This window comes from Salvelinus namaycush, chromosome 15, assembly GCF_016432855.1.
Source record: "Salvelinus namaycush isolate Seneca chromosome 15, SaNama_1.0, whole genome shotgun sequence".
In the NCBI taxonomy this organism is placed as follows: Eukaryota; Metazoa; Chordata; class Actinopteri; order Salmoniformes; family Salmonidae; genus Salvelinus; species Salvelinus namaycush.
Genome location: NC_052321.1, coordinates 25,886,678 through 25,913,551, shown reverse-complemented (window position 1 = coordinate 25,913,551; position 26,874 = coordinate 25,886,678). Strand labels below are relative to the sequence as shown.

Here is a 26,874-nt window from a genome sequence, read left to right as displayed (position 1 = left end):
TCTGGGAGAAAGTGGCAGACCTGTTGGCTAGTTAGAGAACAAGAGCAAAAATAATTAGAAAACTCTGATGGGTGTGTGCGCATGTTGTACATTCCCTCTCGCTGTCTTCAGCCACAAGATTGAATACTGGAACGACTGTCCCACAGGATTCACTCATGCAAACACTGAGGGGGTTTTCTGTATGTATCAAGAATGGTCCACCACCCAAAGGACATCCAGCCAGCTTGATAACAGTAGGAAGCACTGGAATGAACATTGGCCAGCATCCCTGTGGAATGCTTTCGACACCTTGTAGTCCATCCCCTGAAGAATTGAGGGCAAACGGGGGTGCAACTCAATATTAGAAGTGTTCCTAATGTTTTGTACACTCTGTATATATCATTATTCAGATATACATTTGTCTCTTTAATTAAGCTATTTGATTAGACTGACTCCTTAGTTATTTAACACTGTCAATATGGCACCTTCAACACTTCTGTGACTGTATCAAAATGGATTATCATCCAATAGCCCTTTGACAGAGGAATGCAGACTGCTAAGAACAAATGTCTCTAGGTATTTCATGGGTGCTGAAGTAAGTGCAACTGGGCACAAAGGTCACGAGACCTAGGGCCTAGTTTCTTTAGCACAGACAGGTACAATTACTGAGCTCTTTCAAAGCAGGAATGTAGTTATTGGAACAGTTCCTGGCGCATGTTTTCAACACACAGCTAACAGTCATGAATAAGAGTGAACACGGTCAGTCAGGAATTTTAAATTTAACATCAACCTGTCACCATGGGACAAACACCAAACGAGAAATCAGTTTTGTATTGATCTCTTTTATTCCAATGACAAGATTCCAATGTCCTCTGATCACTAGTCAGAGGACAGACTGACACTAGGTAACTACTTAGCATGCTCACAGCACTGGGCCATGACATCAAAACATAGAGGCGGAGTTAGAATAGGTCATTCACTTGCATGTCTTTTTAACTTTGGAAAATAAAAAGCAAATCAGCACAATATTTTTTTCTCACAGATTTGCTGAGGGAGACGAGGGTAGCTATGATCCTGTGCTTTAGCAGACACCTCCAGCAGCGTGTGTGCATTTACTCAATGTGTTTTATAGTATGTGTTGGTCTTATGTGTTTGGTGTGTCTAGTAAGCACGTATGGTGTATGTATGTGTTAGAATTTGGCAGACAGCAGAGCTTCCTTCTCCAGCAGCAGGTCTCCATATCTCTGTTGCAGCTCCTTCTCTCTCTCCTGCTGTCTCTCCACATCCTCCCTTAGAGCCTAGACAGAATGAGAAAATTAAGTCCATTAAACAACTTCACATGCCTCCAGTTTTTGTCAGCTGCTGTGTGTGTGTGTGTGTGTACGTAACCCGATGTTTGTGTGATATGGCCGGGTGTGTGCGTGAATATGTGTACCTCTTGTCTGCGGGGTATAGCTGTGTCTTCTTGTTTCTTCAGCTCAGTGAAGGTGTGGAGCTCTGTAGCTGCCTGCTCAACCTGCTCCCACAGTTCACCATGCTGCTTCAGTAGGCCTACAGCACGGGACTGGTACCCTCCTAGTAACACCTACACACACACACATCATATAACTGCTCCCACAGATCACCATTATGCTTCAGTAGGCCTAGAGCACACACATGGTGCTGTTTAGAAACACACAGAGTATAGGTGTATATATATATATATATATTCACCTTGAGACGGCGCTCCAGACGAGCAGCACGGCGGGCCTCACATGTCATATGGCCTCGGTTTATCTAGGAATATACAGATTCACACATCATAAACACACACATTCACTTTCAGACACTTCATAATATAAGCCACCTATGAATCAGCAGCTTCTAGTGTATAAAGAACATGATCGTGTGTGCATGGTCTAACCTCCAGTTTCTTCTCCAGGGAGTCTATTCTGTCCTTCTTGGAGGCCAGGTTGGCCCTGGTGTAGCGGCTCTGGGCGGAGAGGTACAGCACCTGGCCGTAACACTCCTCCCACACCTGGCTGTAGGCCTCCATGGACAGGTCCCCGTGACCCATACCTGCCCTCACCACCTCCATCTCCTGGCTCAGCAACTCACTGGCCTGGGGTGAGGGGAGAAGACACATTTGATCATTTATGCATTTCAAGCAAATTTTCACATTGCGTGGATAGGGCTGTGGTGGTCATGACATTTTGTCAACCGGTTATTGTCATGCAAATAGACAGTTTCACGGTAATTGTCCATTAAAATCAACAAACATGTTTAGCATCTCAAGGCCTCCACGCATACAAACCACCGATGCACGCCTTTGGAATATCTACATTTAAAAAAAGTTAATTTAATATACACCATCACAATAAATCCATTATTTATTAGGCATGTCTAAAGCAACATAAGAAAATGTATTTCAGAAGAACCGAATACGAGTTGGCCTACTGTTTGTTATCTGGTTATCCCATAGGCTGTAGGCTTGTTCATTTAGCAGGCAAGATATAAGTATAAGTCCCGTGCTATTAATTAATTTTAAAAATAATATAATTGAACTTTGAATTTTGTAAAATAGAAAGGATATTTTTTCCCATTCCGGAGTGAGTGCGCATATGCCTTGCCTCGGGCTTCACACCCTGTTCTCTCATCAAGTGATCACATTTTCACCCATCAGACTATTCTCTAACACTAAATGTCAAATTTGTTTCGATTTAGAAGGGCCCATTATCAAATGGGTAGGAACAAGGGCAGGGGGAAAAAATACATGTCATCTCTAGGCACTCGATTCCGGTTTTAGAACTGAAGAGCTGAGAAATTAATATACAGTGAGCTCCATAAGTATTGGGACAGTGACACATTTTTTGTTGTTTGGCTCTGTACACCAGCACTTTGGTTTTGAAATTATACAATGACTGAGGTTAACGTGCAAACTGTCAGCTTTAATTTGAGTGTATTTTCATCCATACCGGGTGAACCATTTAGAAATTACAGCATTTTTGTACGTAGTCCCTCCATTTTAGGGGACCAAAAGTATTGGGACAAATTAACGTCTATTAAAGCAAATAGTTATTATTTGGTCCCATATTCATAGCACGCAATGACTAGATCAAGCGTGTGACTCAACAAATTTGTTGAATGCATTTGCTGCTTGTTTTGGTTGTGTTTCAGATTATTTCGTGCCCAATAGAAATGGTAAATAATGTATTATGTAATTTGAGTCACTTTTATTGTAATTAAGAATAGAATGTTTCTAAACACTTCTACATTAATGTGGATGCTACCATGATGAGTGAGAAAGTTAGAGGCATAAATACCATACCGCCCAAAAAATGCTAACCTCCCCTGGTATTGTAAAGGAGAGAGTTTAGCATGTCTTGGGGGTACGATATTTGTGCATGTCTCACTCATTATTATTCACGATTCATTAAGGACTACCGGTACCCTTAATCATGGTAGCATCCACATTGTAGAAGTGTTTAGAAACATATTCTATTCTTATTTACAATAAAAGTGACTCCAAAATGGCAATACATTATTTATGATTAATTGCTACAAAATAAAATAATCTGAAACTAAAACAAACAGCAAATGCATCCTAAAAGTTTGTAGAGTCACAAGCTTGATGTAATCATTGCATGCTAGGAATACGGGACCAAATAATTAACTTTTGACCACTTTAATATACACAAGTGAATTTGTTTGAATACTTTTGGACTACGTACAAAAAGTGCTGTAATTTCTACACGTTTCACCCCATATGGACTGGAATACACTCAAATTAAAGCTGACAGTGAACTTCAATCTCAGTCATTGTATCATTTCAAATCCAAAGTGCTGGAGTACAGAGCCCAACCAAAAAATGTGTCACTGTCCCAATACTTTTGGAGCTCACTGTAGTAGCAGCTGGAACCCCCTCTTTCTACTGGCAATCATCAAAACTCTGCTTTCACACAGGATTGCAAGAACACTTATTTCACTTCACGCATCAACCACTGTTTGAGGAGCATGCAGCCTCTCGCTGCACGACAGGTGATATTCTGTCATGGGCTCTCCAACCATGTTCCTGCAACTACCCAGTGCGTAATTTGGGAAACCAAGTGAAATCTGTTCTGGAACATCGATAGCATTTTTTAAATTAACTAGGCAAGTCAGTTAAGAACAAATTCTTATTTAGAATGACGGCCTACCGGGGAACAGTGGGTTAACTGTCTAGTTCAGCAGCAGAACAGATTTTTACTTTGTCAGCTCAGGGATTCGATCCAGCAGCCTTTCGGTTACTGGCCCAACGCTCTAACCACTACGCTACCTGCTGCCTAGTAACACGTCTTCACTGACATCTCCGCGCACTCGAGAATTGACATCTCCGCGCACTCGAGAAAGGAATTAAGGAGCGAGAGGAGATGGAAATGCAGTGATGAGATATTCTTTAGCCAAAGTTAATGGGGTCAGCCTTTTAACTATGAAAATTATGAAAAGACTGGAAAACCTGGACCCATACAAATCAGCTGGGCTTGACAATCTGGACCCCCTATTTCTGAAACTGTCCGCCACTATTGTCGCACCCCCTATTACCAGCCTGTTCAACCTCTCCTTCGTATCATCTGAGATCCCCAAGGATTGGAAAGCTGCCGCAGTCATCCCCCTCTTCAAAGGGGGAGACACCCTGGACCCAAACTGTTACAGAACTATATCCATCCTGCCCTGCCTATCTAAGGTCTTCGAAAGCTAAGTCAACAAACAGATCACTGACCATCTCGAATCCCACCGTACCTTCTCCACTGTGCAATCCGGTTTCCGAGCCGGTCACGGGTGCACCTCAGCCACGCTCAAGGTACTAAACGATATCATAACCGACATCGATAAAAGACAGTACTGTGCAGCCGTCTTCATCGACCTGGCCAAGGCTTTCGACTCTGTCAATCACCATATTCTTAACGGCAGACTCAGTAGCCTCGGTTTTTCTAATGACTGCCTTGCCTGGTTCACCAACTACTTTGCAGACAGAGTTCAGTGTGTCAAATCGGAGGACATGTTGTCCGGTCCTCTGGCAGTCTCTGTGGGGGTACCACAGGGTTCTATTCTCGGGCCGACTCTTTTCTCTGTATATATCAATGATGTTGCTCTTGCTGCGGGCGATTCCCTGATCCACCTCTACGCAGACGACACCATTCTGTATACTTCTGGCCCTTCCTTGGACACTGTGTTAACTAACCTCCAGACGAGCTTCAATGCCATACTCCTTCCATGGCCTCCAACTGCTCTTAAACGCTAGTAAAACCAAATGCATGCTTTTCAACCGTTCACTGCCTGCACCCGCACGCCCGACTAGCATCACCACCCTGGACGGTTCCGACCTAGAATATGTGGACATCTATAAGTACCTAGGTGTCTGGCTAGACTGCAAACTCTCCTTCCAGACTCATATCAAACATCTCCAATCCAAAATCAAATCTAGAGTCGGCTTTCTATTTCGCAACAAAGCCTCCTTCACTCACGCCGCCAAACTTACCCTAGTAAAACTGACTATCCTACCGATCCTCGACTTCGGCGATGTCATCTACAAAATAGCTTCCAATACTCTACTCAGCAAACTGGATGCAGTTTATCACAGTGCCATCCGTTTTGTTACTAAAGCACCTTATACGACCCACCACCGCGACCTGTATGCCCTAGTCGGCTGGCCCTCGCTACATGTTCGTCGTCAGACCCACTGGCTCCAGGTCATCTACAAGGCTATGCTAGGTAAAGTGCCGCCTTATCTCAGTTCACTGGTCACGATGGCTACACCCACCCGTAGCACGCGCTCCAGCAGGTGTATCTCACTGATCATCCCTAAAGCCAAAACCTCATTTGGACACCTTTCCTTCCAGTTCTCTGCTGCCTGCGACTGGAACGAATTGCAAAAATCTCTGAAGTTGGAGACTTTTATCTCCCTCAACAACTTTAAACATCTGCTATCCGAGCAGCTAACCGATCGCTGCAGCTGTACATAGTCCATCGGTATATAGCCCACCCAATTTACCTACCTCACCCCCCATACTGCTTTTATTTATTTACTTTCCTGCTCTTTTGCACACCAGTATCTCTACTTGCACATGATCATCTGATGATTTATCACTCCAGTGTTAATCTGCTAAATTGTAATTATTCGATTTATTGCCTACCTCATGCCTTTTGCACACATTGTATATAGATTCTCTTTTTTTCTACCATGTTATTGACTTGTTTATTGTTTACTCCATGTGTAACTCTGTGTTGTTGTCTGTTCACACTGCTATGCTTTATCTTGGCCAGGTCGCAGTTGCAAATGAGAACTTGTTCTCAACTAGCCTACCTGGTTAAATAAAGGTTAAATAAAAAAATTAAAAAAAATCACTAATTGTAGGCCAACTCTGTAAGCCGCCCTGCACAATCAATAAACCAACAGCATTGCCTAGGCCTATACGTTCTCTCCCATACTCAAGGATAGAAAGTTTGGAGTGTAGCATAAAGTAACAGACGGTAGGCAATTATGGTCACAGCTATGGAAACTTAGGACACTAGAGAGGCCTTTCTACGGACTCTGAAAAACACAAAAAGAAAGATTCCCAGGTTCACACAGATGAGCAGGGACCGTGCCTTAGGCATGCTGCAAGGAGACATGAGGACTGCAGATGTGGCCAGGGCAATAAATTGCCATGTCCGTACTGTAAGACGCCTAAGACAGCGCTACAGGGAGACAGGACGGACAGCTGATCGTCCTCACAGTGGCAGACCACGTGTAACAAACACCTGCACAGGATCAGTACATCCAAACATCACACCTGCGGGACAGGTACAGGATAGCAACAACAACTACCCAAGTTAAACCAGGAACGCACAATCCCTCCATCAGTGCTCAGACTGTCCGCAATAGGCTGAGAGAGGCTGGACTGAGGGCTTGTAGGCCTGTTGTAAGGCAGGTCCTCACTAGACATCACCGGCAACAACGTCACATATGGGCACAAACCCACCGTCGCTGGACCATACAGGACTGGCAAAAAGTGCTCTTCACTGACGAGTCACGGTTGTCTCACCAGGGGTGGTCGGATTCGCGTTTATCGTCGCAGGCAATCTCAACACTGTGCGTTACAGGGAAGACATCCTCCTCCCTCATGTGGTACCCTTCCTGCAGGCTCATCCTGACATGACCCTCCAGCATGACAATGCCACCAGCCATAGTGCTCATTCTGTGCGTGATTTCCTGCAAGACAGGAATGTCCGTGTTCTGCCATGGCCAGCGAAGAGCCCGGATCTCAATCCAATTGAGCACATCTGGGACCTGTTGGATCGGAGGGTGAGGGCTAGGGACATTCCACCCAGAAATGTCCGGGAACTTGCAGGTGCCTTGGTGGAAGAGTGGGGTAACATCTTACAGCAAGAACTGGCAAATCTGGTACAGTCCATGAGGAAGAGATGCACTGCAGTACTTAATGCAGCTGGTGGCCACACCAAATACTGACTGTTACTTTTGATTTTGACCCCGCCCTTTGTTCAGGGACACATTATTGAATTTCTGTTAGTCACATGTCTGTGGAACTTGTTCAGTTTGTGTCTCATTTGTTGAATCTTATGTTCATTCAAATATTTACACGTTAATTTTGCTGAAAATAAATGCAGTTGACAGTGAGAGGACGTTTCTTTTTTTGCTGAGTTTATGTACCCCACACATACAGTTGAGAGAATGCCAAGAGTGTGCAAAGCTGTCAAGGCAAAGGGTGGCTACTTTGAAGGATCTGAAATATATTTTGATTTGTTCACTTTTTGGGTTACTATATGATTTCATGTGTGTTATTTCATAGTTTTGATGTCTCTACTATTATTTGCTACTGCTTGACAAAAAAAACTAATCGACCAGTCGACTAATTGGGGTGAACCCTACTACTAGTACACACATACATGTTGTGTTGTAGATATATGTTGTGATGTGAAATGTAATCTAATGTTTTTAATTGTATATAACTGCCTACATTTTTCTGGACCCCAGGAAGAGTCAGTGCTGACTTGGCAGCTGCTAATGGGGATCCATAATAAATACATATCTAATCAAGAGTCTTATTTTGAATGGTTTTTTTAAAACAACTTTAACTTTGTATTTTAATCCCACTTTGTAACAATATTCAGAAAAGTCAAGGTGTGAATATTTTCTGAAGGCACTGGATAGCGAAAAACTAATATGCATATGGGTGTTCTACTTTCAATTTCTTAAATGCTTTGAATTAATCATTACCTTAGAAAGCACTGTCCATTTTGTTGTTTGGCTTTGAAACAACATCCACACTTTTCTTCAAATTGATAATCTAAATTGGTTTAGATTTTTTTTTATCCTCCTATGTAGTAAAAATGTCTTTCTATTTTCATTGTTTATTTGGGGGGGGGGTTCCATGTGAAGCACATTGCATGTCTGAAATGTGATGCATAAATAATGCTTGATTTGATCACGGTGAGATAAAAAAAGTAGCCTAATGGTGAGTTTTAAAAGCATGATTCTCTTTTGATATGTGTTTGTGATTTTCAATTGCATTTGCATTGATGTCAGAGTGGTTAGAGGGACAATAGAGCCCTGAGTATGAGGCCATTAGAACCTGATGATCTTTAGCGAGTTGGGTACTACTAATGTCCGGAGTGCATAAGAAAAGATAACCGTGACTCAGCGGTCACTTGGAATTTGACTGTGGTCACCGCAATAGCCCGATGCGTGGACAATGAAGTTATTGTACTCTATCTAGACAGTGTCCACCTTTCCTATTCATTTTAGGATTGAGGCATACTAGAATAGATGAAAACACAGCTGATGGAGACTAGGGGTGTGGAAACATTGCCATACTCGTAATCGTATCCATAAATTGACAGTTAATAGTCGGATCGGATTTTGTACCCTAACCCACATCTGTGCTTCGACACAATCCTGTCTCTGAGCTCCAAGGACAATTCCTTCGACCTCATGGCTTGGTTTTAGCTCTGACATGCACTGTCAACTGTGGGACCTTTATATAGACAGGTGTGTGCCTTTTCCAAGTCATGTCCAAGCAATTGAATTTACCACAGGTGGACTCCAAGTTGTAGAAACATCAAGGATGATCAATGGAAACAGGATGCACCTGAGCTCAATTTCAAGTCTCATAGCAAAGGGTCTAAATACTTGTGTAAATAACGTATGTTTTTTTTGGTTTATAAATTTGCAAACATTTCTAAAAACCCGTTTTTGCTTTGTCATTATGGGGTATTGTGTGAGGGACCTTTTTTTATTTAATCAATTTTAGAAAAAAGGCTGTAATGAAGGGGAAGGAGTCTGAATACTTGCCGAATGCACTGTAGATGTTGGCAAAATATCTCACTGCACATTCTCACTGCAAAAAAGATGCATATTAGGAGAAGCACGTGGAGGGGTATGTGAACGACTTCCGGGTTGGAGCGAGTAGTCGCATTTCGCTTCGCTCCACAGGTAGTATTACATTTCATTTCATTACAGTACAACGGTTTGATTTGTTTGATCTTAGCACTTTTTTCTTAGCTAGCTACATAGCCGTCTTTGTATCAAAGATAATTGTGTAGTTTAGATTATTATCGAATCTTCTAACGTTGTCAACACTGCTAGCTAGCCAGCTAGCCAACTTCTACCGAAACATTACAACGGAACGATTTGATTAGTGTAGTGTTAGCTAGCTACATAGTTGTCTTTGCTGTCTTTGTATCTAAGATAATTGTGTAGTTTAGAGTAATTATCTAGCCAGTTATCGAGGTTACCTAGCCAGTTATCGAGGCTACCTAGCCAGCAACACTTTCAAACAAAGTCAACAACGCAGCCACTGCTAGCTAGCCTACTTCACCAGCCAGCAGCACTGTATCATTTTAGTCAATAAGATTTTTGCAACGTAAGCTTAACTTTCTGAACATTCGAGACGTGTAGTCCACTTGTCATTCCAATCTCCTTTGCATTAGCGTAGCCTCTTCTGTAGCCTGTCAACTATGTGTCTGTCTATCCCTGTTCTCTCCTCTCTGCACAGACCATACAAACACTTCACACCGCGTGGCCGCTGCCACTAACCTGGTGGTCCCAGCGCGCACAACCCACGTGGAGTTCCAGGTCTCCGGCAGCCTCTGGAACTGCCGATCTGCGGCCAACAAGGCAGAGTTCATCCCAGCCTATGCTTCCCTCCAGTCCCTCGACTTCTTGGCACTGACGGAAACATGGATTACCACAGATAACACTGCTACTCCTACTGCTCTCTCCTCGTCTGCCCACGTGTTCTCGCACACCCCGAGAGCTTCTGGTCAGCGGGGTGGTGGCACTGGGATCCTCATCTCTCCCAAGTGGACATTCTCTCTTTCTCCCCTGACCCATCTGTCTATCGCCTCCTTTGAATTCCATGCTGTCACAGTTACCAGCCCTTTCAAGCTTAACATCCTTATCATTTATCGCCCTCCAGGTTCCCTTGGAGAGTTCATCAATGAGCTTGACGCCTTGATAAGTTCCTTTCCTGAGGATGGCTCACCTCTCACAGTTCTGGGTGACTTTAACCTCCCCATGTCTACCTTTGACTCATTCCTCTCTGCCTCCTCCTTTCCACTCCTCTCCTCTTTTGACCTCACCCTCTCACCTTCCCCCCCTACTCACAAGGCAGGCAATACGCTTGACCTCATCTTTACTAGATGCTGTTCTTCCACTAATCTCATTGCAACTCCCCTCCAAGTCTCCGACCACTACCTTGTATCCTTTTCCCTCTCGCTCTCATCCAACACTTCCCACTCTGCCCCTACTCGGATGGTATCGCGCCGTCCCAACCTTCGCTCTCTCTCCCCCGCTACTCTCTCCTCTTCCATCCTATCATCTCTTCCCTCTGCTCAAACCTTCTCCAACCTATCTCCTGATTCTGCCTCCTCAACCCTCCTCTCCTCCCTTTCTGCATCCTTTGACTCTCTATGTCCCCTATCCTCCAGGCCGGCTCGGTCCTCCCCTCCTGCTCCGTGGCTCGACGACTCATTGCGAGCTCACAGAACAGGGCTCCGGGCAGCCGAGCGGAAATGGAGGAGAACTCGCCTCCCTGCGGACCTGGCATCCTTTCACTCCCTCCTCTCTACATTTTCCTCTTCTGTCTCTGCTGCTAAAGCCACTTTCTACCACTCTAAATTCCAAGCATCTGCCTCTAACCGTAGGAAGCTCTTTGCCACCTTCTCCTCCCTCCTGAATCCTCCTCCCCCTCCCTCTCTGCGGATGACTTCGTCAACCATTTTGAAAAGAAGGTCGACGACATCCGATCCTCGTTTGCTAAGTCAAACGACACCGCTGGTTCTGCTCACACTGCCCTACCCTGTGCTTTGACCTCTTTCTCCCCTCTCTCTCCAGATGAAATCTCGCGTCTTGTGACGGCCGGCCGCCCAACAACCTGCCCGCTTGACCCTATCCCCTCCTCTCTTCTCCAGACCATTTCCGGAGACCTTCTCCCTTACCTCACCTCGCTCATGAACTCATCCTTGACCGCTGGCTACGTCCCTTCCGTCTTCAAGAGAGCGAGAGTTGCACCCCTTCTGAAAAAACCTACACTCGATCCCTCCGATGTCAACAACTACAGACCAGTATCCCTTCTTTCTTTTCTCTCCAAAACTCTTGAACGTGCCGTCCTTGGCCAGCTCTCCTGCTATCTCTCTCAGAATGACCTTCTTGATCCAAATCAGTCAGGTTTCAAGACTAGTCATTCAACTGAGACTGCTCTTCTCTGTGTCACGGAGGCGCTCCGCACTGCTAAAGCTAACTCTCTCTCCTCTGCTCTCATCCTTCTAGACCTATCGGCTGCCTTTGATACTGTGAACCATCAGATCCTCCTCTCCACCCTCTCCGAGTTGGGCATCTCCGGCGCGGCCCACACTTGGATTGCGTCCTACCTGACAGGTCGCTCCTACCAGGTGGCGTGGCGAGAATCTGTCTCCGCACCACGTGCTCTCACCACTGGTGTCCCCCAGGGCTCTGTTCTAGGCCCTCTCCTATTCTCGCTATACACCAAGTCACCTGGCTCTGTCATATCCTCACATGGTCTCTCCTATCATTGCTATGCAGACGACACACAATTAATCTTCTCCTTTCCCCCTTCTGATAACCAGGTGGCGAATCGCATCTCTGCATGTCTGGCAGACATATCAGTGTGGATGACGGATCACCACCTCAAGCTGAACCTCGGCAAGACGGAGCTGCTCTTCCTCCCGGGGAAGGACTGCCCGTTCCATGATCTCGCCATCACGGTTGACAACTCCATTGTGTCCTCCTCCCAGAGTGCTAAGAACCTTGGCGTGATCCTGGACAACACCCTGTCGTTCTCAACTAACATCAAGGCGGTGACCCGTTCCTGTAGGTTCATGCTCTACAACATTCGCAGAGTACGACCCTGCCTCACACAGGAAGCGGCGCAGGTCCTAATCCAGGCACTTGTCATCTCCCGTCTGGATTACTGCAACTCGCTGTTGGCTGGGCTCCCTGCCTGTGCCATTAAACCCCTACAACTCATCCAGAACGCCGCAGCCCGTCTGGTGTTCAACCTTCCCAAGTTCTCTCACGTCACCCCGCTCCTCCGCTCTCTCCACTTGAAGCTCGCATCCGCTACAAGACCATGGTGCTTGCCTACGGAGCTGTGAGGGGAACGGCACCTCCGTACCTTCAGGCTCTGATCTGGCCCTACACCCAAACAAGGGCACTGCGTTCATCCACCTCTGGCCTGCTCGCCTCCCTACCTCTGAGGAAGTACAGTTCCCGCTCAGCCCAGTCAAAACTGTTCGCTGCTCTGGCACCCCAATGGTAGAACAAACTCCCTCACGACGCCAGGTCAGCGGAGTCAATCACCACCTTCCGGAGACACCTGAAACCCCACCTCTTTAAGGAATACCTAGGATAGGATAAAGTAATCCTTCTAACCCCCCCCCCCCCCCCCCTTAAAAGATTTAGATGCACTATTGTAAAGTGGTTGTTCCACTGGATATCATAAGGTGAATGCACCAATTTGTAAGTCGCTCTGGATAAGAGCGTCTGCTAAATGACTTAAATGTAATGTAATGTGTGTGTCCTAAACTGGCAGTGGGCAGCCAAGCGCGCACTGGTTTAATCTTTTTTCCCTACCCTTGCTCTGCATGTTAAATATTATGCACATTAATAGCAAACCTCCTCGCCATGTGATTTAGCAGGCATAAGCAATCTAAATGATCAGACCAAAAACATGCAAGGAAAACCGATCAGGTAAAATTATGAAGCAAGTGGACGTGAAATACAGCTTCACTCTATCCAAATCAGAGCAGCAGGATGAACTTACAGCCAACACTTCTCTTTACAGACAGCCAGTTGAGTTATTTAGACTACATAGAACCTCGCACATGACTGACTGACATGAGAAAGATGCGTGCTGGCACCCAAAAATTACTTCCCCCCCCAATAACAGATAATTACCAAAAATACTCTGATAATAGTTTTCAGAAAATTTCCCATATCCGTTACGATACTTGTTTTGCAAGACTACTCAACAAACCCCTAATGAAGACCATTGCGATGAAGTAAAAACCGGTTGGGCAACACTGGCTAATAGATGTGTGTGTGTGTCTTTGTTTTACCTGTGCCAGATCCTCATTGCTGATTGGCTGGTAGGGGTGTCTGTCCAGGTGGGCGATGTGTTCTGCGTTGTTGGAGGTGGAGGAAGGCCCTCGTTGTTTGCTGCGCTGTGGTTGGATAAACAAAGAATGTCACTTCTGCCCCAAATGCAGCCCTGTGTGTGTACGTATACACATACCTGTTGGTTGGCTGGTGGGTGGTGTAGACAGTCAAAGTGCAGCATGGTGATCATCTCCTTCTTGATCATCTCCTCAGCCTGCTGCAGCTCTGACAGAGGATCTGTTCCCATTGGACGTAGGATGGACTCATTCACCTACACAATTTTGCATTAGTATTGTCGCTAATGTCAGGGCCGGGAAGGGGAGAAGGTGATGCACTGGAACTCGGTGTGTGTAAGACAGTGTGTCACTGTGTGTGTGCATACCTCTGATGGTCTGGGTAAAGTCCTCTGTACAGCAGTGTGTCTCAGCTTCAGCTCTTTCTCCCTTTCTACATCCCGAGCAGCCTGCAACACACACACAGACATAGGTAGGATAGTCTACAGTAGGGCTTTATGAGATGTATGCATGCGTTACAGTATACCTGTTTGCGTAGCTCTATCTCCGAGGCATCCTCTATGTATCCGGTCTCTGTCTCCATTTCCTCCAGTTGAGTCTCTGCGTTTTCTGGTAGAACAATCTCAAAGTCATTCTTGGGGACTGGCAGCGACATCAGACCCAGCTTCAGCTGCTCCCTCGACTCTCGTTGCTACACACACACATAATAAACAGTTATACACACAAACACATACAAAACAGTAGCCAACTCAAAAATAGTTTTTGTTACCAGATGTTTAGCGTAGGCAGGGTCTGCTAGTTGTTCCTCAGTATTGATGTTGAGTTTGTCTCGTAGAGGGGTGCGTCCCGGGGTTACTCCAGGGGTAACAGTACCGGGTCCTTTAGGGGTTAAACCTCCCTGGGGGGTCATACTGCCCTCTGACCCCGGACCAGGGGTTCTACAACAACAACAGTGTGTCAATAGCCTGTCAGGGTGTGTGTGTGTGTGTGTGTGGATGGCTCACGTGTGTACCTGAAAGGTGTGGTCAGTACAGTATTAGGTGTCTGTACTGCCTGTCTTTGGGGTGTGACTCCTGAGAAGTCACTCTGGTGGAGAGGAGTGTTCAGACCTCCTTTCAGAGGAGTGTCTACGTTAGTTAGAGCCATCAGGTTCTGGGCCTCCTAGAGAGAGCGAGAGCAAGAGCGAGAGATACAGGTAACTGCCAAAATAAAGGAAACACTTGAATAAATGAGGGATACAAAGTATTGAAAGCAGGTCATGCCACACAATTGTGGTTCCTGAGTTAATTAAGAAATGAACATTCCCTCATGCTTAGAGACATGTATAAAAATGCCCAGCTGGCCATTATTTTGACTACCATGGCTAGAAGATATCTGAGTGATAGAGGGTCTCAAAGGAGCATAGGGGGTTTAAAGGGTGTGTGTCTCAGTCACCAGATCTCAACTCAATTGAACACTTATGGGAGATTCTGAAGTGGCGCCTGAGACAGCGTTTTCCACCACCATCAACAAAACACCAAATTAAGGAATTTCTCGTGGAAGAATGGTGTCGCATCCCTCCAATGCGACTATTCCCAAACTGGGGTACGCGTACCCCCAGGGGTGCGCGCAATGCCGTCGGGTGTACACCAAATATAAATGTGGTTCACATTTTCAAACAGTCCATTTAGATTTTCCAACGGGGCTATACATTTGGGTGATGATTTTTCGCCTGAGTAGCCTCGTTTCACTGGCAAAAATGTAATTAAACCATCTAGTGTTCAGCGAAATAACAACAAAGTCAAATACAGGTAGCCTAGTCAAATAATGAACATCCAATCACATTAACCGTTACTCTCTTGCGGGAATTCCACTAATGGTCGGTATGTAGCCAAACGTAGCTGCTGCTCCTTCCGTTTGCTCGAAAACGATGCCAATTTGAAAAATGAGCCACAGGAGTTTGAGCGAGAATTAAGACGACTTTCTAGTAGTAAGACATGTATAAAAGCAACAGATACCATTAATAAAAAGGGGCTAGAAGCGTCTTTTATGGTGAGCTACCAAGTGGCTAGGACAGGCAAGCCCCATACTATTGTGGAGGACTTAATTCTTCCTGCTGCCGCAGATATGGCTGAGACAATGCTGGGGGAAAAGGCAAAAATACAGACAATACCTTCATCAAACACTGTTTCACAACGCATCAGTGACATGGCAGGAGATGTTTTGAAACAATTACTGCTTCGCATACAAGCCAGTGAAATCTATGTGTTACAGCTGGATGAGTCAACAGACGTGGCGGGCCTGGCACAGCTCCTGGTATATGTCCGTTACGTTTATGGGGGGGTCAATTAAGTAAGACATACTCTTCCGCAAACCAGGACAACAGGAGAGGATTATTTAAGTACTGGACAGCTTTGTGACATCAAATGGACGTGGTATCTGTACTGATCGCGCATAAGCCACGACAGGGAGAGTGGTAAGCAATTGCCACTTGGGTACACTGCAGCATTCACGAGAGGCTCTTGCTGCCAAGGGAATGCCTGACAGCTTGAAAGACGTTTTGGACACTAACAAAGTGAACCATTTTCACTGTAAAGCAAGGCCCCTGAACTCTTGTGTATTTTCTGCATTATGCAATGATATGGGCAGCGACCATGTAACGCTTTTACAACATACAGAAGTGCGCTGGTTATCAAGGGGCAAAGTATTGCCACATTTTTTAAATTGAGAAACGAGCATAAAGTTTTCACTTGTCTGACTGCTTGCATGGTGACGAGTTTCTCACACGACTGGCCCATCTGGGTGATGTTTTTTTTTCTCACCTGAATTATCTGAATCTAGGATTACAGGGACTCTCCGCAACCATATTCAATGTGCGGGACAAAATTGAGGCTACGATTAAGAAGTTGGAGCTCTTCTCCGTCTGCATTAACAAGGACAACACACAGGTCTTTTCATCACGATATTATTTTTTGTGTGCAAACGAACAAGCTTACAGACAATGTCAAATGTGATATAGCAAAGCACCTGAGTCATCTGGGTACACAATTACGCAGGTGCTTTCCTGAAATGGACGACACAAACTGGATTCATTATCCCCTTCATGCCCTGCCTCCAGACCACTTACCGAGATCTGAACAAGAGAGCCTCATCAAAATTGCAACAAGCAGTTCTGTGAAAATGTAATTTAATCAGAAGCCACTGCCAGATTTCTGGATAGGGCTGCGCTCAGAGTATCCTGCCTTAGCAAATCGCGCTGTTAAGACACTGATGCCCTTTGCAACCACGTACCTATGAGTGGATTCTCAGCCCTCACTAGCATGAAAACTAAATAAAAGCACAGACTGTATGGAAAATGATTTAAGACAGACTCCAATACATCCAAACATTGCAGAGTTACGTGCATCCTTTCAAGCACACCCTTCTCATTAACCTGTGATGAGTTATTCACAATTTTCGCTGATCAAATGTATTTTTTTATTTAACAAGGCAAGTCAGTTAAGAACAAATTCTTATTTACAATGACAGCCTACCCCGGCCAAACCTGGACGAAGCTGGGCCAATTGTGCACCGCCCTATGGGACTCCCAATCACGGCCGGATGTGATTCAGCCTGGATTCGAACCAGGGACTGTAATGATGCCTCTTGCACTGAGATGCAGTACCTAAGACCGCTGCACCACTCGGGAGCCCACACAAATAAGGTTTTATATGTAAGATTGTTAAATAAAGAACAAAATTATTGCTTACTATTATTTGTGCCCTAGTCCTATAAGAGCTCGTTGTCACTTCCCACAAGCCGGGTTGTGACAAACTCACTCATGCTTATGTTTAATAAAATGTATCGTATAGTGCCTGTGGCAGGCTTAGAGTGCCCTGACCCTGGTGCTAGAGGGGGTACACAGTTGGAAGTTGAATGTTTGAAGGGGTACGGGACTATAAAAAGTTTGGGAACCACTGCTCAAATAGATTTCCAGACATTTGTAGAATCTATGCCTAGGCGCATTGAAGCTGTTCTGGCAGCTCGTGGTGGACAAACACCCGATTAAGACATGTTGGGTGTTTCCTTTATTTTAGCAGTTACCTGTATGATGTCAGAGGTATTGTGTTGGCATTCATTTGATGTCATGACTCACATTGTATGGTGAACAGCTTGCTTCATGTTATATCCCGAGAGACAGAAAAAGGGAGAGTGAATGTGTGTACCTGTAGTATCTTGTCCTGCGCAGCAGGGGTCTTGGGGGTGCGTAGCCCAGTTGCCATAGCACTGTTGGTGAGGCTGTATTCTGATAGGAGGGCTGAGGAGGCGGAGTTAGTGATCCCAGACTCCTCAGCGGTCTGACGAGCCACTTCACTGGCCTGACCCAGCTTCACCACCTCCTCCAGCTCCGCATCAGAGATCTACACACACACACAGTGTCAGAAAGACACAGCGTCAAGATACACACACACCAGACAGTGTCAGACACACACAACATCAGACACACAGTCAAACTTCACTGGCCTGACCTAACTCCACCACTTCCTCTAGCTATTCATCAGAGATGAACACACACAGCAGTGTTACCTGCGGTGCAGGCAGCACCAGTTTGCTGCGTTTCTTGGTGAACTCTGCTACTCCGCTGGTCTGCAGGATGGCTGATGGAAGATCACTCTCCTTCTTCTTCTTGATCTTCTGTCTATCCCTCTTCCTCTCCTTCTCTTCCTTTTCACTGAGGACACAAATAATGTCAGACACAGACAGGTCTCTCCTCTTCACATTCAAATGGAAAAAATATAAACTATGCACAGCCCAACCCACATCACACGTAGCGTGACATGCTGACTACACCGGGCACACAACTGCATGTGCGTATCGATTTTGTCTATCCACACCAGACGCAATGAGAACATTCAGGTTGAAATATCAAAATTAACTCTGAACCAACTATATTCATTTGGGGACAGGTGGAAACACATGAAACATTAATGGACATTTAGCTAGCTAGTTTGCTGTTGCTAGCTAATTTGTCCTGGGATATAAACATTGGGTTATTATTTCACCTGAAATGCACAAGATCCCCTTTTTCTTGGATCTTTGTAGAATTTTGACCCATATTTACTCCAACAATTAATCCACAGATAAAAGGATAAACCAGGTTAGTTTCTATTAATCTCTTCTCCTTCAGTCTTCTTCAGACTTTATATGGCGGTTGGCAACCAACTTTAAAGGTGCATTACCACCACCAACTGGACTGGAGTGTGGATATCACGTGCTCCTAAAAACCAATGAGATGAGAAAGGCAGGAATTGCAGCACGTGAAGCTTAAAAAGCCAGGCGCTATTTCATTAGGCTACGTAGACGCACCTAATGCGAGCGGTGTAGACAGCATGTTAGCACAGAAGAGTTAGTGTGTTTGTGTGACTGACTTGCGTAGCTCTCCGTCCAGGTGTTGTTGTCGCAGGCGTTTGAAGTTTGGTTCCAGACCTTCGTAGAGCTCCATGCTGGTGTCATAGAATCCCTGGAATCATACTGAGCATTTAGCACCCAATAATACATCAATGTGTGTGAGATGTCTGCGTCTGTGTGATGTGTTACCTGAGAAGGCTTCTTCTCAAAAGGGATCTCAGCATTGTAGTCCACTCCTCTCTTCTTCTTCCTCTTCTTCTGGGCATTGATGCCTGCTGCCCTCAACTCCCTGCGCTTCTGTAGAGCAGCCAGACGTCTGGGAGGGGGAAAGAGGGCGTGTGTGTTTGTCAGGGTTGTACATTTTCTTTATTTGGCGGTAGCACAGAGCAAATTATGAAATGTCTGTCTGAAGGTTATGCTGAACGTTATGCAGCAAATGCCACAGCATAACAGTTTGCAACAATCACAAATCCTGCATTTGTTGTATTCACGACACAGCTCGATTGAAACACAGACGTGTGCAAAAGGTGTACCTGGCCTCCTCCAGCTGTTTCTCTCTGGCTTTCCTCTTAGCTTTCTTCCCCTGAGTGTTGGCCAGACGAGCTCTGGCCTCAGAAAGCATCTCCAGCTCATCTATACACACACACACACACACACACACACACACACACACACACACACACACACACACACACACACACACACACACACACACACACACACACACACACACACACACACACACACACACACACACACACACACAGTCAGGTATGGCTGGTTGTCTCATTTATTTATTTTTACCATACAAAATGACAGCACAGCAATGACCCGAGGAAAAGTTGCACTGTGTACCTTCATCCATGTCCACAGGGTCAGGCCTAGCGGGCTTGGTTTCAGGGTTGGGGTCGATCTCACCAGGTTTCAGTTTCCTGGGATCGTCAGCTGTATCCTCCTCATTGTCCCTCTGAGCCGCTTTGTCGCTATACACACACACATCAAGAAAAAGTATAAGAGCACTTCAATAAGTCTTCTCTGAACACAAAGAGAAAGTGTGTGCGTGTCTTACAGCAGGAACTCGTAGTGCTCCAGACACTGGGCAGCGGTGCGTCCTATGATAGGAGCAATGGTCCTCCACTGGGTCGGCATCAGCTTGGCCAGATGTAGTAGTTTCTCCTCTTCCTCTCTGGACCACTCAGTTTTCTTAATGCTGGGATCCAACCACTCATACCTACACACAAACAACAGATTAGACACACACAGACCTCTTTAAAAAAACACACACACACAGAAACCACTCAGTCTTCTTTGATGTTGGGGCTCAGCTTCTAATGCCACACACACACAGACAGACTGACCAGCGGGCCTTGCACTGTTTGGCAGACTTGCGGTGCAGCAGGGAGGCAATACGAGACCACTGGTTCTTCCCATATTTCATCACCGCCGCCTTCAGGATCTCATCCTGGGAGAAAGAGGGGGAGGGGCATTGTTTTATTGATTAATTAATTGTTTAATGATCCCAGAGGGAAATTCACCTTCAACTGCAGACAAACCATTTTAAAAGACACAGCATAGACAGTGTTACAGGGATACTTTGGGATTTTGGCAATGAGACCCATTATCTACTTCCCCAGATTCAGATGAATTTGTGGATGCTAATGCTTTCGTGAGCCGATGCCTGGAAGACTATGGGTAGATATATTTCCAGTCATTGCACTAAAGCTCTTGCACGCAGGTACATAAAAATGGTATCCACAAGTTCATCTGACTCTGGGGAAGTAGAGAAAGGGCCTACTAGCCAGTGTCAACGAGCTAAATTGAAGTTCAGCTAGCAAGCTACTTTTAGCAACACTAGTATATTTACACACTAGCGTGGCTCGTTAATGGGTTGCAAAAAACTGAACGGTCCACGGGAAGCCAGAAGTTAAATGACATAGTCCTGTGTAAATGTGGGCTATTCTTTGCGTGCTGAAATCTGTAGATTTTGATAAAACTTAATTTTCTGTGAAGTCGGAACTCCAGTTCGTTCACACTAGTTGCCGCCCAAATCCATCGTAAATCGTTGAGTTTAGTCGTGTTGCTTACTCATTTGAAGTAGGCTATATTTGTCATTGCTAAAGCAACTTGTATTGTCCTAATGTTCCTCTCTTTGTAGCTATGTTTTTATTTTTACTGGTCAAGCAACAACTAAGCGAGCCAAATAAATCCTTTAGGTTGTACTTTATCTCTGACACTAGCACCGCTATTTCAGTCTCGGGAACAGTTATTTTTCATATCTTTTTTGGTTGCTCCCTTGTATTTCATGATGCGGCGTTGTATATTCTCCACAGGTTTTAAAGGTATGATTTTGAGCATATATGTTTAATCAGGGGCATTTGGAAATGCTAACAGACAAGGTCATGCACGAGCACAGCGAACAATTAGTATTTATCAATGGTTATTTATTTATTTTTTAACTATGCAAGCCAGTTAAGAGTAAATTCTTATTTACAATGACGGCCAACCCCTAACCTGTACGACGGTGGGCCAATTGTGCGCCGCCCTATTGGACTCCCAATCACGGCTGGATGTGATACAGCCTGGAATCGAACCAGGGTCTGTAGTGACGCCTCTAGCACTGAGACGCAGTGCCTTAGACCGCTGCGCCACCGGTAGGATTGTTTGATAAATTACACTTTTTCTATGCGTAGGACCATTCTAAATCCTGTTCGTAAGTAGCATTTTAGAATAGTTTATACACAATATTTATTTGACCTTTATTTAACTAGGCAAGTCAGTTAAGAACAAATTATTATTTATAATGACAGCCTACAACATATTAAATTAATGCATTAGTGTTTAAGCATTCAGAAAAAAGTAAGTGATTCTTGAAGCACCATCTTTGAAGCCATTAACACTTGTAGTCAATGCATTTACCAAGTGTGCCAAACTAAATGCACGTTCTCTGCTTTACACCCAGTTTGTAATTTTATAACACTTTTTGCAATACAATAAACACAACTCACTGCTTTACACTCAGTTTGCAATTTAATAACACTTCCAGCAAAACTGTAAACACTGGTCTATACATTGCTAAACTATTTCACCAATTGCCTTTCCACATTGACACATGTGAGATCACTTTTGGTTAATGAGTTGACTTACAAATCAGAGCATTATAAATAGGCCACAGGTAAACATTTGGTTTGGACAACAATGGAGGCCAATATTGGACAGAGAGTAAAAGGGGTGATAACTAGAGGAGGACGAGGAGGTGGTGAAGTATTACGTGGAAGGAGAGGACGAGGAGTCAGGAACACAATAACTGATGAAATCAGAGCGAGTGTGTTTGACAACGTTGTCAACCATGGGATGAGCACGAGGGAAGCTGGGCAAAGGGTTCAACCAAACCTGAGCCGCTACACTGTTGCAGGTATCATCCGGAAATTTTGAAATGAGAACCGGTAAGTAACTGCAAGTGCTGTCGTCTTACTGGTACAGTAATATGTAAGGTACTTTCATAATGAGAAGGATCTATCACTAAAACCATTCAAATGTTTTTACAGACCTGCAAGAAAACCAGTATCTGGTGGAAGAGGTCGACTTTTCACCTCAGAGCAAGAGACCCACATTGTAAATATGGTCATTCCAAATAACTGCATCAGACTCAGAGAACTGCAGGACCACATAATCGTAGATAATACCATATTCCAAAACGTCAACAGAGTGAGTCTCTCTGCACTGTCTCGTCTACTGAAACACAATAGAATTAGGATGAAGCAGCTGTACAGAGTCCCTTTCAAAAGAAACTCAGACCGTGTAAAACAGATATGAATATGTGCAGGTAAGCTATACTATCCTATCATTGGTACTGGATCTGGAAGTGTATGGTGCTACATCATATTGACTGATCCCTGTCTTTTCGTACTGTGCTACATTGTTTTGTCTCTTTCAGAGAGTCATGGAGCTAAAAGCAGATGCAGTGCATTATGAGCTAATATATGTGGACGAGGCAGGTTTCAACCTTGCAAAAACAAGGGGACGTGGCAGAAATATCATGGGACACCGTGCAACATCAACATCTCGGGACAACGTGGTGGCAACATAACATCATGCAATCCTAGGCTAATACAACACTGCACACATTATCACATTTCTGGATACCCTCCACAACAGACTAATCCCTAATCACCAGGGGCCAGAGCAGCCCAGGTACATTATCATCTGGGACAATGTTAGTTTCCAACGGGCTGCTGTGGTCCACAATTGGTTAACAGGTCACCCACTTTTCATCACACTCAATCTCCCCCCATACTCTCCGTCCTTGAATCCTATTGAAGAATTATTCTCTGCATGGCGTTGGAAGGTGTCTGATCGCCAGCTCCACCAACGCATACCCCTTCTACAGGCAATGGAGGAGGCTTGTGGAGACATTGATTAGGGGTCATGCCAGGCCTGGATACGGCACTCCAGGCGATACCTTCCACGCTGCCTAGCTCAAGACAACGTCGCATGTGATATGGATGAAGTCTTGTGGCCAGACCCACAAAGATGGTAGAGATGTAGCCAAAAACAATTCTGTTCATTTTTTCTAGCACAAATGTTTTTGCTTTCTTCTACTACGCTTGTTGTTGGTTGAGGAGTGTTGGAACATTGAGATTTATTTTAACTTTTTCCCCTTATACGTATTTGATAGTATGTTATGTTCGGAATACACATCCATACTTACACATTTGGATACCTGTGTGTATGTGTGTTTACTACATGCATGACAAAACTTTATTGCAAGCTGCTATGCCCTGTACACAGAAAAAGCAAAAGCCACAAGTGTTTTTCATTTATACTATCAGTGCATAGTTGGTGCTTTGTTTGCTTATTCAAATGATGATTTGTGTGTACTATATTGACGCAAAAATACAAATTTTAAAAAGAGTTTGAAGAGTTTTGCAAGAATTGTTTGCTTTTGCAAAAGATGTATAATGTTTGGTGTACGGTTAGTGTGTAGAGTTTGGAAAAATAGCCTATAGTTTCGAAGATAGTGCCCAAGCAATCAGAAAAAAATGTAATAAATGAGGCCCCTGGAATGGAGGTTTTTATTCTAGGCGTTCAGATATTTCAACGTCTACTCTATAGACGATAATAGGCTAAACAGATAACTCGTGCTTGGCTGCCAAATGTATAGGTGTCCCCATAATATTTAAATTGGGGAAGTGTGATAATAATCATTATTTTAGCACTCAATGGTAGAGATCATTACTGATCAAAATGCCCACCATCTGGCTAATTTGAGCTGCTGAACCATATTGGCAACACTTGGATGAGAAAGTGAATTATCCATTTCCAAAAAGTTTAACTCAGTGGAGAATTGGTGATCTATTGACTAGGACGGGGTTCCCCAACTGGTGCCCATGGGCGAATCTTTTTACTTGGCCCCCAAAGTTGTTGGACATAAAGACTAAAAACAGCAGCAAATCAGCTCCAAGTGATTTTCTCTAAGGAAATCAGTTCAAAAGTATTTCCACGCATAATAGAGATATGTGAGCGTATACACATGTATGCAAGGTTTGAAATTATTATGATTTAGTCAAATATTATGTTTGACCAGCCGCCCAAGAAAAAAAAAACATCCCGTGGCTTAATCTAGTTGATCTCTGGCCTAGAATAATAACAGACAGAGTTTCATTAAATAAGCTATAGGCACCATACTTTTTATTGCACATTTACTGCCTAATTAAACTGATGCATTTGGTGATGTTTAACATCAATAAATATTTTTATATTCGTTTTATTTAACTAGGCAAGTCAGCTAAAAACAAATTCTTATTTACAATGACAGACTACACCAGCCAAACCCGGACGACGCTGGGCCAATTGTGCACCGCCCTATGGGACGGTTGTGATACAGCCTGGAATCGAACCAGGGTGTCTGTAGTGACGCCTCAAGCACTGAGATGCAGTGCCTTAGACCGTTGCGCCAAATTAACTGGCACAATGTAGAATATGTTAACCATTCTCATTGATAGGCTAATCTATACTTTAATATACTTTTGGTAAATCAAGACATTGCGAGATACAGTTTACCGAGATATAGCTTATGCACACTGTTCCAACCATCTATCCCTAATTTCCCTCCCTCGTGGGCTCGCCTGTCTCTCTCTCTCTGCTAGGAAAGATGCTAGTGTGTGTTCAACTTTTGGTAAGTTGCGTGTAGAATAGCCTACTCATTTATATCCCCTACTTTAGTGACTTGCGAGAAATTGCAAGCCAAGCTATTGCGAAATACAGCTTTTGATGACCAATGCACGGTTCTGACCGTCTGGCTGGTGACCGACCTGCCTGCCTACCTATGCCTTACTGTGCCCCTCCCCTATCCAGCTCGCTCTTTCTTTGCTATGTAAAATGTAAGAGTTTGTTCTCGGAAGTAGATTGAGGCAAAATACTCCGTCTCCATTGTTGCAAAAATACTAAATCTTTGGAGTTGATTCCTAGCGGGACGGAAACTTCACACAAATAAATGGGAGTAGATTGGGAATCGATTATTTTGTTAAATCTTCATCAACCGTCCGGACCACCAGCAACATTTTATTTCACTTCTGGCACCGCGGACTCTTCAGTTTTTTCCCAACCATATTACGAGCAACGCTAGTGTGTAAATAACATTAAATACACCAGCTATAAACAGCTAACGTTACTAGCTAGCTACCTTAAACTAGCTAATGTTGTTAACTAGCTAGTTGACTAGCCAACTAACGTGATCCAGTGAATTACAGGATGTTAAGTAGCTAAATCAATACATTTACATCAATACATGGTAGCTAGTTAACCTGGCGTAAGAGTTGACTACCTATCTAAAAGTATTTGAATATTAGTTGGAAACTAGCTAGCAGCACACCGTAGCGTTATCCATGCCAACTTACCTCGGTGTTTCGCCATACACCCCCCTTGATCATGATACGCGGCATCTTGGCTGTTGTGTGTTGCTACCCTTCAGGTAGTAATTATAAAGAAACAACTACGATATCACAAAATAAAACAATACGAAGAGTTGGACAAAATGTTTAACTACGATATACGAACACGTTATGTTTTCAACATGGACAGAAATGCAATATGGCGGACACCGGAAGTGCGCAAAGTATTGTGGCTCCATAAAAATATAATAACTAGATTGTTCCTGCATAGAGTCACATATAATTTTTTATTTTATTCAGGACCTCTACTGCCTATTTTCGACGCTTACTCTAGTCACTAGTGTATACACCCTTATCAGACAGTACATTCCTTTCACTTATGTTAAACTAGGGCAACCTGTAATCAGCGATTGACATAACATAGTAAAGGTAAATCGGTGAACTCCATTGTGTGATACGTTACGTTTCGTATGATGTATTAATTTGTTTCTGTCCATCATCCATTTAGTATATTATGTTACGAATTACTATTTGTATGATGTTACAAATTACAATTTGTACAATTTATTACGAATTTGCAATGCTACGAATTCCAATTTGTTGTGGCTAACGTTAGCTAGGTGGCTAACGTTAGCTAGGTTCGGGGTTAAGGCTAGGGGGTTCTCAAATGTTTTTGGCCCGCAACCTCATTTTAATATAAAAAATTCTTCCCGACCTCACAATGTAAAAAAGTTATGTAATCAACGGCCAATGTTTACTTTTTTAATTTGGACTATGACAGTCTATTACAAATCAGTCTGACACAGTGGAGGTTCTGCAGAGGAGGAAGGAGAGAACCATCCTCCTCAATGAATTTCATTTAAAAAGAAAATTGAACATTAAAAAAGTGATTAGATAAAACTCTACTAAATATATTCACGTCCCCAAATAATTTATTATAACACAATGAAGGTCTACAGTAGCCTCAACAGCACTCTGTAGGGTAGCA

General features: G+C 44.1%; 1 protein-coding gene across 1 annotated transcript; it reads right to left on the bottom strand.

Annotated features, from left to right (window-relative positions):
• Positions 1-801: 801 nt before the first annotated feature.
• Positions 802-26,086, bottom strand: cdc5l (CDC5 cell division cycle 5-like (S. pombe)). Its single transcript, XM_039009637.1, has 19 exons — positions 25,893-26,086; positions 20,355-20,458; positions 20,066-20,227; positions 19,852-19,979; positions 19,530-19,629; positions 19,186-19,312; positions 19,017-19,108; positions 18,175-18,319; positions 17,814-18,008; positions 14,642-14,790; positions 14,399-14,567; positions 14,156-14,320; positions 13,998-14,078; positions 13,752-13,886; positions 13,576-13,680; positions 1,883-2,080; positions 1,693-1,755; positions 1,415-1,564; positions 802-1,277 (listed from the first exon to the last, which is right to left on the bottom strand). Exons 1-19 carry the CDS (start codon positions 25,935-25,937, stop codon positions 1,170-1,172), a joined length of 2,421 nt encoding a protein of 806 aa, XP_038865565.1. The 5' UTR covers positions 25,938-26,086; the 3' UTR covers positions 802-1,169.
• Positions 26,087-26,874: the final 788 nt, after the last annotated feature.